Source organism: Rhinoraja longicauda, chromosome 11 (assembly GCF_053455715.1).
Source record: "Rhinoraja longicauda isolate Sanriku21f chromosome 11, sRhiLon1.1, whole genome shotgun sequence".
NCBI lineage: Eukaryota > Metazoa > Chordata > Chondrichthyes > Rajiformes > Arhynchobatidae > Rhinoraja > Rhinoraja longicauda.
The window spans coordinates 10,458,653-10,474,974 of record NC_135963.1 but is presented as its reverse complement, the minus strand read 5'-3'; the positions used below and the strand labels follow the sequence as shown (position 1 = coordinate 10,474,974).

The 16,322-nt window shown below is 45.5% G+C and overlaps 1 protein-coding gene across 2 annotated transcripts in view; it reads right to left on the bottom strand.

Annotated features, from left to right (window-relative positions):
* The window catches only part of scinlb (scinderin like b), a 34,325-nt gene extending 19,917 nt beyond the window's left edge, over window positions 1-14,408 (bottom strand). The window contains exons 1-7 of one of the 2 annotated variants that reach the window (XM_078408244.1): window positions 14,271-14,408; window positions 7,347-7,560; window positions 7,113-7,267; window positions 4,285-4,446; window positions 2,498-2,647; window positions 2,311-2,400; window positions 1,714-1,846 (exon numbers count right to left, since the gene is read on the bottom strand). In XM_078408244.1, coding sequence (XP_078264370.1) covers window positions 1,714-1,846; window positions 2,311-2,400; window positions 2,498-2,647; window positions 4,285-4,446; window positions 7,113-7,267; window positions 7,347-7,527 — 871 coding nt within the window. In that variant the 5' untranslated portion in view covers window positions 7,528-7,560; window positions 14,271-14,408. Of the gene's footprint in view, window positions 1-1,713; window positions 1,847-2,310; window positions 2,401-2,497; window positions 2,648-4,284; window positions 4,447-7,112; window positions 7,268-7,346; window positions 7,561-9,556; window positions 9,576-14,270 lie in introns of those variants that run through there. The other variant, XM_078408245.1, reaches the window with a different exon arrangement.
* Window positions 14,409-16,322: the final 1,914 nt, after the last annotated feature.

Genomic DNA, 16,322 nt, shown 5'->3' with positions numbered 1-16,322 from the left:
ATGACTCTAACTAGGTGACTGCTCCTCATCCTCAGTGTTTAACCATAGTATCAGTTTACACTTGCACTTCGGAAAGGGAGCAAGAAGTAGAGCATCTTATCACATTGGTGTAAGCAAATAAAGCTTTTCACTTGCACTGTACCTGGAGAGAGAATTATACCGGCAAGGTTGTACTGAAGTGGAGGCTGTCTAACCCAAATAAATCACAGCAGGGGTGAAAACCACTTGTTCACAGCTCGCTGCTTCTTAGGCAGACCCTTGGGATTGAGGATGTCAGCTAACACCATTAAACAGAGGCGATTATAAACATTGTCTGTAAAGGAGCCGAGAATCACTCTGAATGGAGTTACCCCCGCTGGGAGACCAGAGCACAGGCTTGGAAGAATGGTGAAACTGACACACGAGCAGCCTCTGGGGCTTTGGTGTAACACAAGAACCAAAGGTTAAACACTTGGGACTGATTGGTACAGTGCCCAGGGCAACTCGCACTATGGACGGGCAAATTTATTCCTGCTTCAATCCAAAAATCCATATCCATTCTGATTTAAAAATTAAATGGGTGAGGGGATAACTGAGGACATACACCTGACAATAAACTCAACTAAACTAAATTAAAGGAGTGGTGACCCATCAGCTTTTATTTTAGCTTGGAGATACAGCAGGGAAACGGAGGCCACTTCAGCCCAGTGTCCACGCCGACCATCGATCACCCATTCACACTAGTTCTATGCTTTCCCAACATCCCATCCACTCCCCACACACTCGGGGCAATCTACAAAGGCCAATTAATTTGCAAACCCGCACGTCTTTGGGATGTGGAAGGCAACGGAGGGAAATCCACACAGGTCACAGGGAGTCTCCCACACAGACAGCACCCAAGGTCAGAATTGAACCCATGTGTATGGCACTGTGAGGCAGCAACTCTACCAGCTGCATCACTGTGCCACCATTTTCTTTGTCATTCACCGAAAGGATGCAGGAGTAGCTGGCTGGATTTGACTGCAATACTCCTCTCTAATTGCCCTGGGCACTCTTATACCAACAATGCCCTTGAGGGAAAAGTTTCTAATCTATGTTCTCCAGAGATGCAGCTGGTTTTAAAAAAGTTAGAACTGTCTGTTCAAGAGAATGTGCCTTGATTGAGGGAGTAAGAAGACTAATTTTTTTTATTATTTTAGTTACATTGAGATGGGTTTTTTCTGCCACAATATTCATTTTAGTTTGTTGATCGCAGAATAATAAGTATTAACTCCCTGAAAGGAAAGGACCACAGATAGCTCAAGGACTGGATGTGGCAGCAAATGCTATGATCAAAGCAATAGATAAACTGTCTGCTTATATCTATGTTTAGTTTAGAGATGCAGCATCCTAAAAGGCCCTTCGGCCCACCGAGTCCGTGCCAACCAGCGATCCCCATACACCAACACTGTCCTACACACATCAGGGACAATTTACAATTTTTAGCCAAAGCCAATTAGTCTGCAGATCTGTACATCTTTGGAGTGTGGGAGGAAACCGGAGCTCCCGAAGAAAACCCACTCAGGTCACGAGGGGAACGTACAGACAGCACCCGCAGTCAGGATCAAACCTGGGTCTCTGGCGCTATGAGGCAGCAACTCTACCGCTGCATCACTATGATGAAGGAAAACAAGAACTCACTAATTTGCACACTCACTAATTAACATCCACATAGTTAAACTCCAGCACTCTCACCTTTCCACAGAAATATATGGCCACCGGATCCATAGTCCAGGATGTAACATTCATCAGTGGACAGTGTGGCCATTTTAAATGGGTTTTCGGAAGCCACCTCGGTCATACACAGCGTCCCACTAGCGTCAGAGATCTAAGAGTAATCATAATGTACAGCATTTTATTGTGCAGTTGGTCGACAATATGGTAAACCCTCGTTATAATGGACTACGGGGCGGGGGAATGGCATCCGTTATTGGAGATTGTGCGCTTTAACAGAGTAAGAGATTCACACCAATCACCTAGTGGTCACTCTGTAACACAGTGACTTGTTTTCAAATACAAAGTTCTTTCTCAGTTAAAATTGTGTTTTTATTACTGCAAGCTAAAAATGCTAAAGGCTGTTTGTTACATTGTTTAACAGAGTTAAGTGCCAATGGAAGCAAATGCCTTGTCAATTTCAACGCCTTGTCAATTTCAACGCCTGAGTTCTTATAAGAGACAGCTGTTTCAACCAAAATCCATTATAAAGAGGTCAGTATTAACGAGGGCCTACTGTACTGCATTATTAAGACTGAACAATTAATTCACACACCATCGTAAAATGAAAATTGTTACCATGAAGAGTTTGGCCTTTTTCCGGCTGCCTATATCAGCAGAGGCATCGTCATGAGGTGCTGGTGGAATGGTCGGCTTGGTGCCCAGTAACTGGCATTCAAAAAAGAGGAAATGTTAAATCAAAGAGAATCCTTCCTGAGCAAAATAAACGCTACAATGAATCTTCACGCGCCTTCCTCAAACGTACCTGGATGACCTCCGGAGGCTCACATCCTTCCTCCACCACTTTCACGCTGGACCGGCCTCCCCTCTCATTATCACGGATACCATTAGCAAGCTGACAGCATTTAATCTTCTCAAGACAATTGCAATCCGATCCATTCCACTGATAGATGACCTGCAATTGCAAATTTAAACGCCACGGCCTGATTTAAACTCAATGTGCAGAATTGAGCACATTACTTGCCATATTCAGCATATCGAAACGTATAAGATTATTAAGGGGTTGGACACGTTAGAGGCAGGAAACATGTTCCCAATGTTGGGGGAGTCCAGAACAAGGGGCCACAGTTTAAGAATAAGGGGTAGGCCATTTAGAACTGAGATGAGGAAAAACTTTTTCAGTCAGAGAGTTGTGAATCTGTGGAATTCTCTGCCTCAGAAGACAGTGGAGGCCAATTCTCTGAATGCATTCAAGAGAGAGCTGGGAATGGGAGGGGGGGTTGAAGTGCTGAGCCACCTGAAAATCAGGTTAAGATGGACTGTGCGGAGGCTCGGCGATCGCTTCGCTGAACACCTCCGCTCAGTCCGTCTTAACCAACCTGATCTCCCAGTGGCTCAGCACTTCAACTCCCCCTCCCATTCCCAATCTGACCTGGGCCTCCTCCATTGTCAGAGTGAGGCCCAGCGCAAATTGGAGGAACAGCACCTCATATTTCCCTTGGGTAGTTTACACCCCAGCGGTACCAACATTGACTTCTCTAACTTCAGATAGTCCCTGCTTTCCCTCTCTATCCCCTCCCCTTTCCCAGTTCTCCCACCAGTCGTCCTGTCTCCTACTACATCCTATCTTTGCCCACCCCATGCCCTGACATCAGTTTGAAGGGTCTCGATCCAAAATGTCACCCATTCCTTCTCTCCAGAGATGCTGCCTGACCCGCTGAGTTAGTGTCAGCATTTGGTATCTACCTTAGATTTAAACCAGCATCTGCAGTTTTCTTTCCTACATAGGTTAATTTGCTTGGTATAAATGTAAATAGTCCCTAGTGCTTGTAGGATAGTTTTACCGTGCGGGGATAGCTGGTCGGTGTGGACTCAGTGGGCCGAAGGGCCTATTTCCGTGCTGTATCTCTAAACTAATCTAAATTTAACAAGAGTTAAGTCTGAGACAGAGTCTGAAGAAGGGTCCCGTCCCAAAATATATCCCATCTTTTTTTCACTCCAGAGATGCTGCCTGAGGAAGAACATTCTAGTATTGAGGGCGTGCAGCGTAGGTTCACGAGGTTAATTCCTGGAATGGCGGGACTGTCGTATGTTGAAAGACTGGAGCGACTGGGCTTGTATACACTGGAATTTAGAAGGATGTGAGGGGATCTTATTGAAACATATAAGATTATTAAGGGATTGGACACGTTAGAGGCAGGAAACATGTTCCCAATGTTGGGGGAGTCCAGAACCAGGGGCCACAGTTTAAGAATAAGTGGTAGGCCATTTAGAACGGAGATGAGGAAAAACCTTTTCACTCAGAGAGTTGTAAATCTGTGGAATTCTCTGCCTCAGAAGGCAGTGGAGGCCAATTCTCTGGGTGCTTCCAAGAGAGAGCTAGATAGAGTTCTTAATGTTAGCGGAGTCAGGGGGTACGGGGAGAAGGCAGGAACGGGGTACTGATTGTGAATGATCAGCCATGATCACATTGAATAGCGGTGCCGGCTCAAAGGGTCGAATGGCCTCCTCCTGCACCTATTGTCCCGCTGAGTTACTGCATCATTTTGTGTCTATCTTCTGCTCCCACTCCTTCACGGCTCTCATACTCACTTGACCGGCGTCAATGATAAAGCAGTCTTCTTTGTTGAAGCTGGACCAGGCAAAGGGCACTTCAGTGGCTCGCACATTCCGCTTGCCTTTCACGTGCAGCAGTCTCTTCGCGGTGTCGTCGTTGGTGACAGCATGGGTGAACCCAGATGCGACTCCTCCTTCCTGCAAGAGGAAACATGCGTGAGGCAGAAATACCACGCGCACTTAAACATAGACAAAAGTATATCTTTGTCAAAACCCACAGTCATGTTCCATTGACACGAGTTTCAACGGTTGAGCTTAGATTGAATTGGATGGGAATTTGCAGAAAGAGAACCAAATGATGCGGCAAACGGGTTCATCTGTAAGGTTCATGTTCACAAGCCATCAAAACGGAATTATGCCACTCGGCCCATTGTGTCTGCTCCGCCATTCAATCATGGCTGATCTATCTTTCCCTCTCAACCCCATTCTTCTGCGTTCTCCCCATAACCCCTGACGAATCAATAATCTGTCAATCTCTGCCTTAAAAATACCTTATGACTTGGCTTCCACAGCTGTCTTACTAAAGAGTTTGGTGAATCTAAGAATTTAAGATGGATCTGATTCGGGATGCAACCTAATTAATTCAAATTTGTGGCTTTCAGGGTCTTGAGATAAACTATTCTCGATACTCAACCCAATTCCATCAAATCAGATCGGAGGCAAAGGGACAAAGTTTCACAGAGAGATGCCATGCAGAGGCAACACACAAGTGCCATCATGGCTTTGTCTTTTATTCACCCAAAGCTAGTTAGGCCTGGGAATTCCCACACCAACACTGGGGACATTTGAAAATCAGAGCATCGAATATAGAAGTTGGGATGTAATGTTGAAATTGTACAGGGCATTGGTGAGGCCGAATCTGGAGTATGGTGTGCAGTTCTGGTCGCCAAATTATAGGAAGGATGTCGACAAAATGGAGAGGGTACAGAGGAGATTTACTAGAATGTTGCCTGGGTTTCAGCACTTAAGCTACAGAGAGAGGTTGACAGGTTGGGTCTTTATTCTTTGGAGCGTAGAAGGCTGAGGGGGGACTTGATAGAGGTTTTTAAAATTTTAAGAGGGACGGACAGAGTTGACGTGGGTAGTCTTTTCCCTTTGAGAGTGGGGAAGATTCCAACAAGGGGACATAACTTCAGAATTAAGGAACAAAAGTTTAGGGGTAACATAACTTCTTTACTCAGAGGGAAGTGGCTGTGTGGAATGGGCTTCCGGTGGAAGTGGTGGAGGCAGGCTCGATTTTATTATTTAAGAGTAAATTGGATAGGTATATGGATGGGAGGGGATTGGAGGGTTATGGTCTGAGAGCAGGTAGATGAGACTAGGTCAGAGAAAGTGGTCGGCGTGGACTGGTAGGGCCGAACGGGCCTGTTTTCGTGCTGTAATTGTTATATGGTTATATGGTTAAAATACAAACATTAATCAATTTTTCATATACAAATGATAGCTCCCAACATGGAGCCTCTGTGCGTGTCGCTGGAGAGGGAACACGTGGTGTCCACGTGGAGGCCTTCCGTAAACACTGGTCACCGCGGTACGTCCAATGTATTATTGACAAAGCTGGCAGAATTTTAATTTGATAATTGTTTTGTTTGTAAACTGCCAATATAGGCAGCTGTTGACTTGATCGCGTACTACTTTGTATGTTTGATTTTGTTTTGCAATCAAGTATTTGTAAAAAAAAAAAAAAGAGATGGAACCTTTGAGAGGAATGGAACATTTAATCAACTCCCAACATGTCACGTACAGTGGCAAAGTGCATGGGGAAGCCAGGTGCAGTTATTTCCTCTTTCAACAGTCCACATTGGGAAAAGCTCTGCACTTATCCCGTGTTGTTAGGATAATCCAGGTTTCAGCCTCATTACACTCCTGTGAGGCCCCCTTTGCTTAGTTCAGGCAGCGGGCAACACTTTTCATAGAAAAGAGTCGATAGAAAATACACTACAAGTGGCACAGTGGGGCAGCTGATAGAGCTGCTGCCTCATAGTTCCACAGGCGGGACTGTCATATGTTGAAAGACTGGAGCGACTAGGCTTGTATACACTGGAATTTAGAAGGATGAGAGGAGATCTTATCGAAACATATAAGATTATTAAGGGGTTGGACACGTTAGAGACAGGAAACATGTTCCCAATGTTGGGGGAGTCCAGGACAAGGGGCCACAGTTTAAGAATAAGGGGTAGACCATTTAGAACTGAGATGAGGAAAAACTTTTTCAACTACCTCCTCTGGCAGCTTTTTCCATTCACCCACCACCCTTTGTATGGAAAAAGTTACCTCTCAGATTCCTATTAAATCTTTTCCCCTTCACCTTGAACCTATGTCCTCTGGTCCTAGATTCCCCTACTCTGGGCAAGAGACTCTGTGCATCTACCCGATCTATTCCACTCATGGAGGAAGAGGACACGGTAAAATAGAGAGTGCATGCGGTTGATGTGCATTGTAGAAGGGGATAGGCAATTAGGTAACTTCTAAACCCAAAGCGATCACCCTGATCTTCCAATGCCCGACCCATCACTCTCCATTCTACTTTTCTTCACTGTACCTCAGTGACCTACTTGACAATAACAAACTGAACTCAGCTCAATAGGGTAGTGATGCCCAGATCATTAGATGAGGAAAGCCCAACTTTGCACTTAAAGTACACCACGATTTCATCAATATTGAATAGCTCGGACACCTGGACCTATTGCAAAGTTCCAAGCTTAGAGGCATGGAGTCTTACATCGGGGGAAACGGGCACACTACCCACCATCCCCACACCAGCAAAGCTCGTCCAACAACGTCCTTTCTCGTGTCCACATTACCTTGTATACAATTCCATTCTTAAAGTAGCCCAGGAGCTTGCTCGACTCATTGCCCTGCACTTCCCTGTGCTGCACAGGAGCACCGGCGAGGCTGTCGTCGAGTTGGATGCAGTAAATGGCAGCAGATCCAGATTCATCAGCACTGCATTTGTCTCCTGAAAGGGAAACACGGATCAAAAGGCCGCCCACGGAAAATGGAAAGCGTATCGTCTTAAAATATGAATGCGGACGTACCCAGCCACAAATGGATACTATGAGCAAAGTCAGGAGTGGTATAGAGTACGATGTAGGCGTCACCAGTGTAGAAATTCCCGTGCACATTTTCGGGAACAGGCACGGGGTTCAATTTCTCGATCCTCCATATGGCAATGCCTGGCTTTTTGCCAGCGTTTTCAAATTCCGCGTGAGCAGCCATTGTCTACAGATGGGCAGCCAGACAATGGGGAAACTGGAGACAGACAAAAGAAAGACGATTAGCACAACCAATAAACATAACGCTGAGCCGCAAATCTTCATTTGTTTGTCGTCTGCCAACAGCGATTGTTTCAAAGCCAAAAAAAATCAGTAATTTAACAGGACAGATTTGCATCTGATGAATGTCTAAAGCATATTTCATGGAGTTGTACAGAGTGGAAACAGGCCCTTCGGCCCGATTTGTCCATGCTAACCAAAATGCCCCAATCTTTTCCAGTCCCACTTGCCCACACTTGCCCCATAACCCTCTTAAACCCAACCTATCCATGTACCTTCTGAAATGTTTCTGAAATATTATGATAGTACCTGCCTCAACTAGCAGCTCTTTCCATACACCCACCACCCTTTGTGTAACACAAGTTACCCCTAAGGTTGCTATTAAATCTTTCTCCCCCCCCACACGCCATAAACCCATGTCCTCTGCTTCTCAATTTTCCCACTCCGGGCAAAAGACTCTGTGCATTTACCCAAAAAGCTGGAGTAACATTACTCCAGCTTTTTGTGCCTATCTTTGGTTTAAACCAGCATCTGCAATTCCTTCCAACACACTGTGCATTTACCCGATCTACTCTTCTCATGATTTTGTACAGTTACTTCACAAACCGTTCCACGTTAGAGACTGGGCATATCCTGATGCATTCCAAGTGCTCAGTAAAAGAGAGTAACTCACCCACCAAGAAGAAACTAACAATACTGCTGACATTGGGAACTTCTACAAAATTTATGTTCTCAACTTTGAAGAGAAACGTGCAGATTGCTCGATTTGAGAACAACATTAAATGCCAAGTACTGATCTTAGCAACCGCAGCATGCACTGAAAACCAAATTAGACAGTTGGAATACAAGTTCTACATTTATTCCCGAAATAAATGCCCCACCCATCATTGCTCTGCCAAATTTTAGACTCGAGTTCAATGTCTGCAGAAAACTCTTTAATGTTTGAAGGCTTCCCACTAAGTGGAATCCAAGCAATCAATATTTTACTGCAGCACCACTTGGATTCAGAAAGAATCGTTAACTGTTTCCTGTGAGGAATGAGGAAAAAGGTTTTTTTCCCCAACACACCATTGTAAATCTCACTCTCCACACAGAAAGGGAAAACAAAGCAATGGGCTCTGAATGCCATCAGAAATAAGAAGACCCCAATTTGTACTCTGCTCTTGAGGTGGGCAACTCTCGAGGAAGTCGGCGGCATGGTGGCACAGTGGTAAAGTTGCTGCCTTATAATGCCAGAGACCCGGGTCGTAGCCCGACTACAGGTGTTGTCTGCATGGTGTTTGTACGTTCTCCCTGTGAGTTGTTTCCGGGTGTTCCCGTTTCTGCCCACACTCCAAAATCGTGCGGGTTTGTAGGTTAATTGGCTTCTACAAAATTTGTCCCTCGTGTGTAGGATGGAACTAGAGTATGGTTGATCTATCGTCGGTGCGTACTCAGTGGGCCTGCTACCACGCAGTATCTCCAACACCAAACTAAACTATGTCCATTGGTAAATGTAAGACTTTACTAAAAACCTCCATAACACTGGTACATTAAACAACATTAATAGATCCACATCAAGAGTCAAGAGCGTTTAAGTGTCATGATATATTGTCATATGTAATGAAAATGGAAAAACAGGTCTGTAAACACAGTACTCATAGATAACATAGTAAACAAGGTTCAATCAATTTTTAAAAAACAATATTAGTGCAAAGCAAATGCAGAAGTATCTAGTGCAACCAAGACTGTTCGTAGTTTACTTGGTGTTTGTCATGTTCAAGAGCATGATGGCTGTTGGGAAGAAGCTGTTTCTGAACCTGGAGGTTTTATTTATCCAATTTTTTGGGGGGGTTTGAAAATCGAGGTAAAATTGTTGGTCTTATATTGACCCATCAGCTTTTTAAAAAAATGTTTTCTCTCTCCAAAATGTATGTTTGCACGCAAAGTAAATAAATTCAGCTAATGACACAGGAACAAGGAGGTACACACACCAGTTTACTATTACAAGACAATAAGATTCTTTAACCAGGGCCACGTTGTTAGAAGAAAATCCAAAATAAAATCTGCAGATGCTGGAAATCTGAAACAAAAAAACTCAAATCAGCTGGAAAAAACTCAAAACAAGTCAGGCAGAATCTGTGGAAGGAGAAACAGTTAACATTTCAGGTCTGTGGGCCTTTTACATTCAATTCATATTTTCAACATGACCATATATAGCCTAGGTCACATGGATTTCTTTTATCTTAGTTCCACTGAGATGTTGAGGGACCTGCTGAATTACTCCAGAAGCTTGTGGGATTTTTTGTTAACCAACTTCTGCAATACCCTGGGTCTCCAAGAGGAATCCATATCAACATTTATGGAAGTTTTGAACAAAGCAGCAGCAAATTAACTCTGAAAACATACATCTGGAAGATTGCTTTGGACACCTTACCTCAGGGACACCGTTTAATCCTAAAGCAGGTTTACTGGGATGTTGCTAAAAAAAATTGTTTTACGATTAGAACAGATGACGTAATTAGAACCATGAGACGTTATGCCAAATGGCCTGATAGAGGTCATCAGACACAAAGATTTATATATTGCCACAGGCGGCTGTGGAGGCCAAGTCATTGGGTATTTTTAAGGCGGAGATTGACAGGTTCTTGATTAGCAAGGGTGTCAGGGATTACAGGAAGGAGGCAGGAGAATGGGGTTGCCAGGGAAAGATAGATCTGCGAATGGCTTAATTCTGCTCCTATCACTTCATAAGCTCATAAGTGATAGGAGCAGAATTAGGCCATTTGGCCCATCAAGCCTACTCCGCCATTCAATCATGGCTGATCTATCTCTCTCTCTCCTAACCCCATTCTCCTGCCTTCTCTCCATAACCCCTGACAACTGTACTAAATCAAGAATCTACCTTTAAAATATCCTTATGAACTTATGCAGAAATAAGGAACTGCAGATTCAGGATGACGCAAGAGGACACAGAGTGCTGGAGTATCTAAGCGGGTCAGGCAGCATCCCTGGAGAACATGGATAGGTGACTTTTCACAGAGTGCTGGAGTATCTCAGCAGATCAGGCAGCATCCCTGGAGAACATGGATAGGTGATGTTTCACAGAGTGCTGGAGTATCTCAGCGGATCAGGCAATATCCCTGGAGAACATGGATAGGTGATGTTTCACAGAGTGCTGGAGTATCTCAGCGGGTCAGGCAGCATCCCTGGAGAACATGGATAGGTGATGTTTCACAGAGTGCTGGAGTATCTCAGCGGGTCAGGCAGCATCCCTGGAGAACATGGATAGGAGACGTTTTAAGTAAGGACACTTGCTCAGTCACAGATATGACGTGAAGGCACCAAGAAATGGAGGTTGGGATTGAATGGTGAAGACACATAACTGTGCAGGGCTTTGGATTGTTAGTGCCCAGGTGTTCAAACCACATGCAGTTTTACAATGTAGACACAAGGACCCGAAACATCATCTATCCATGTTTTGCAGAGATGCTGCCTGACCCGCTGAGTTACTCCGGCACTTTGTGTCCTTTTGTGTAGACCGGCATCTGCAGTTCCTTGTTTCTACGTGTAGATTTACAATGTAGTCACAAGGACCCAAAACGTCGCCTATCCATGTTCTCCAGAGATGCTGCCTGGCCCACTGAGTAACTCCAGCGCTTTGTGTCGTTTTGTTTTGGCAGGTTTACAAGCCTGGATCCGCCTTCTCCGTTCCGGCCCCATCTCCTCAGATAACACTTAGCAACTCGCCAACCCATCCAAACTCCTGAGACTAACTGGGATGAACCAGGGGATGGATAGTGGACCCTGGTTTGTGTAAAGCCATCGCTGCCGATGTTTCAAGAGTCATTGTTGAGTTGGACTGGCTTGCGTTTGGAGAGAGGAGGAAAAGCTCAAGTTTCAGAATAAAAGGCAGGCAGCCAATTCCTGTTGAAGCTCTTTAAAAATAAAAAAAAACCCACATATGGAATAACTGAGTCTGTTGCTTATTTTTAAAGCCTGCAGCCTCTTGTACAATTTGGCCATTGTAACTGGACGCGTTCCCATCTGAGAAAATATCCCAAACAGCGCACTTTTTTACTTTACACAGAGTATTGTAGAGTTGCACATTTTAACAAACAACTTCCAAACGTTCACTATTTTATGTCTTCACGTCAGAAAATCATCGTTGATTTAACACAAAACCGTCCCTGCAAATTAGCGGTGACCTCTTAATCGAAAACAACCCTGGCTCAAGAGACAATCCCCAGATCAGACGGCGTCTGCAGTGGAGACAGAAAGAGGAGATTACAGGCACTCGTTATCTCTTCACAGACGCTGCCTGGCCCGCTGGCTCTTTCGAGTGATAAGACACACACAAAAACAAAAAAAAAGCTGGAGTAACTCAGCGGGTCGGGCAGCATCTCCGGAGAAAAGGGAATAGGTGATGTTTCGGGTGGAGACCCTTCTTCAGACGAATGTCCCTGATTTTCCCAAGTATGGCTTTCTAATTGTGTCGGAAAAGAAAACTGCAGATGCTGGAGGTTGACACAAAAATGCTGGAGTAACTCAGCGGGTCAGGCAGCGTCTCTGGAGAGGAAGGAATGGTCGATTTATTCACAAAATGCTGGAGTAACTCAGCAGGTCAGGCAGCATCTCGGGGGAGAAGGAATGGGTGACGTTTCGGGTCGAGACCCTTCTTCAGTCTGAAGAAGTGTAGTATCAGTAACTGGAGTCTGAAGAAGGGTCTCGACCCGAAACGTCACCCATTCCTTCTCCCCCCGAGATGCTGCCTGACCTGCTGAGTTACTCCAGCATTTTGTGAATAAATCGACTTGTACCAGCATCTGCAGTTATTTTCTTACACTGAAGGAGTGGGCGAGACCCGAACGTCTGAAAAAGGGGGTCTCGACACGAAACGTCACACTCATTAATTTCCCTCCCGGGATGAATAAAAGTTTTATCGTATCGTATCGAGTTACTCCAGCATTTTGTGACTACTCCCGATTGAGTCTTATTCTCTCCCACCCTCCCCTCCCCTCCCCTCCCGCAGTTTGACTGTATTCATTCAAACCTGCTGCATATTTTGATTCTAGCGCTTGCTCGGCGCTGCAATAAAAGTGCAACAAGTCTCTCTCTCTCTCCCTGGTGAACAACTTCTGACCTCTTCAGAAATCGGAGAGGGCACCGATAGATCGCGCTACGCGACTGGGACTTGCACTGACGAGTTCACACCGTTGCAATAATGTAGCGGCCAATTTGTTACAATCTACACGGGAGGCTCCTGGGCTCGCTCTTGTTTCTTCTGATGGTGGTTTAGGTAAAGGCTCGTTAGAGGAGTAGGTGCGATGGGAGAGCTGGAAATAACAAGAGCATCCGACGCTCACACTTGTAAGGAGGAAAAACCTTTTTCAGTCAGAGAGTTGTGAATCTGTGGAACTCTCTGCCTCAGAGGGCAGTGGAGGCCAATTCTCTGAATGCATTCAAGAGAGAGCTGGGTAGAGCTCTTAAGGATAGCGGAGTCAGGGGGTATGGGGAGAAGGCAGGAACGGGGTACTGATTGAGAATGATCAGCCATGATCACATTGCATGGCGGTGATGGCTCGAAGGGCCGAATGGCCTCCTCCTGCACCCATTGTCTATTGTGAAGTAACGACACGTTACTTTAAGGCGAATAGCGAAAAGAAACAAAAGCGATACAAGGCAAACGATTCTTTTTTTATTTATTTTAAATTGTTAAGACTCTTAGGAATCCTTGGCCAAGCACGGGGGTGGGTGGACGCAGATTTTCAGCTGGGGATTGGATCAGCCACGACAAGAAACCAGGGCAGGATTTCAGGCTCGGAGTCGGATTGCCACGCCTCGATGGGCCGAATGGCTCTCCCTGTGAACAGTTTTGCAATTTTGTACCAGCGGTGCTCCGGACGCCCGCCTGGTGCAGATGAAACAATTCACAGCTACCAGCGATTCGCCATGTAACAATCTCCACTCATGTTATCCAGAGACAACTGTTTGCAAACCGCGGTTCCAGACCTCAACAACACCCGCTCCCAATCACTCTGACAGCGCCGGCTGCATTTTACAAAACTAACATGCATTCTTTTTTTTTTTTAAAGAAAGGTTTGCAACCTAAACGCAATCTTTCCTAAACAAAATCCCTGGCACTAATCTACTGGATTTATTTCTCTCTGCATCTGCAGGAAATTTCCCCAATTCCTTCAAAATGTAGCAAACTTGCACCGAAATTGATCACAGCCTTTAAACATCCATTGAGGTCGCAGCTGGAACCGCCCACCCCACCCCCACCCCACGTAGACATTTCAGATGCTGTTAGCTGACAAATGCAACCCAAAAAAGTACAAAGGTAGCCATTTTCCAAGTACTGCGAATGTTAAAGCTGGACAAAAGCTGTATGTGTCCTGCATTGAATTGCAACATTTCTTTTTTTTTGGAAACAAAAAAAATAATTGTGATTTCGCCCGCTGTCTTGATTTCATTTATCAAATGCGGTCCACCCTCCCCTACCCTCTCCTCTCATCCTCCCCCACTCCTCGTCCTTCCCAGCCAGTATTTGAGTGGGTGTTGTCCGGAAACGTCAGGGCTGATATGATCCATTGCAAAGAGGAATAAAAGCGGACCCTTGCAGCGATGCAGCATAGCGTGGGGGGTGGGTGTGGGGTGTGGGGTGTGGGTGTGGGACGGGGGACACACCAAAGTGGAGAAACTTACTAAGAGCGAAGTGAGGTCCGGCTCAGGTTCCGGCAGCGACGTTATCAAGTGCAGATGCAAAACTCCTCTCTCATGCAACTGGGCTTCACCCCCACTCAGCCTTTTAATCGAGAAGGGAGTGGAAACCGCACTGCCGTCCCATTGGCCAATCTGTAGCCTTTTATTCAGAAAAACACATCTGCCTGTTGCTCGTCACTCAGCCCTGAATCAATCCAGTCCTAATGTCACCCCTCGTCCAAATGGCGAGAACAAGGAGATCAGATATTTTCAAAAGAAAAATATCCATGAAAATGCTAAAGCTTCCGATCTATTTGCTCTTTAATTCAATTGTAAGCCATTGTGTGGGGTGGGGGTGGGGGTGGGGGTGGGGGTGGGGGTGGGGGTGGGGGGGGAGCTAAATGGAAGAGGTTGTCGGTCCCGATTCAATTCGCTTTGGAAGAGCAGGGTGGAGTTGCAGCTTTAGAGCGCCAGAGACAATAGACAATAGACAATAGGTGCAGGAGTAGGCCATTCAGCCCTTCGAGCCAGCACCGCCATTCAATGCGATCATGGCTGATCACTCTCAATCAGTACCCCGTTCCTGCCTTCTCCCCATACCCCCTCACTCCGCTATCCTTAAGAGCTCTATCCAGCTCTCTCTTGAAAGCATCCAACGAACTGGCCTCCACTGCCTTCTGAGGCAGAGAATTCCACACCTTCACCACTCTCTGACTGAAAAAGTTCTTCCTCATCTCCGTTCTAAATGGCCTACCCCTTATTCTTAAACTGTGGCCCCTTGTTCTGGACTCCCCCAACATTGGGAACATGTTTCCTGCCTCTAATGTGTCCAATCCCCTAATTATCTTATATGTTTCAATAAGATCCCCCCTCATCCTTCTAAATTCCAGTGTATACAAGCCCAATCGCTCCAGCCTTTCAACATACGACAGTCCCGCCATTCCGGGAATTAACCTAGTGAACCTACGCTGCACGCCCTCCATAGCAAGAATATCCTTCCTCAAATTTGGAGACCAAAACTGCACACAGTACTCCAGGTGCGGTCTCACCAGGGCCCGGTACAACTGTAGAAGGACCTCTTTGCTCCTATACTCAACTCCTCTTGTTACGAAGGCCAACATTCCATTGGCTTTCTTCACTGCCTGCTGTACCTGCATGCTTCCTTTCATTGACTGATGCACTAGGACACCCAGATCTCGTTGAACTCCCCCTCCTCCTACACCATTTGACACCATTCAGATAATAATCTGCCTTTCTATTCTTACTTCCAAAGTGAATAACCTCACACTTATCTACATTAAACTGCATCTGCCATGTATCCGCCCACTCACACAACCTGTCCAAGTCACCCTGCAGCCTTATTGCATCTTCCTCACAATTCACACTACCCCCCAGCTTAGTATCATCTGCAAATTTGCTAATGGTACTTTTAATCCCTTCGTCTAAGTCATTGATGTATATCGTAAATAGCTGGGGTCCCAGCACCGAACCTTGCGGTACCCTACTGGTCACTGCCTCCCATTCCGAAAGGGACCCATTTATCCCCACTCTTTGCTTTCTGTCTGTCAACCAATTTTCTATCCATGTCAGTACCCTACCCCCAATACCATGTGCCCTAATTTTGCCCACTAATCTCCTATGTGGGACCTTGTCGAAGGCTTTCTGAAAGTCGAGGTACACCACATCCACTGACTCTCCCTTGTCAATTTTCCTAGTTACATCCTCAAAAAATTCCAGTAGATTTGTCAAGCATGATTTCCCCTTCGTAAATCCATGCTGACTCGGAATGATCCCGTTACTGCTATCCAAATGCTCAGCAATTTCGTCTTTTATAATTGACTCCAGCATCTTCCCCACCACTGATGTCAGACTAACTGGTCTATAATTACCCGTTTTCTCTCTCCCTCCTTTCTTAAAAAGTGGGATAACATTTGCTATCCTCCAATCCACAGGAACTGATCCTGAATCTATAGAACATTGAAAAATGATCTCCAATGCTTCCACTATTTCTAGAGCCACCTCCTTAAGTACTCTGGGATGCAGACCATCAGGCCC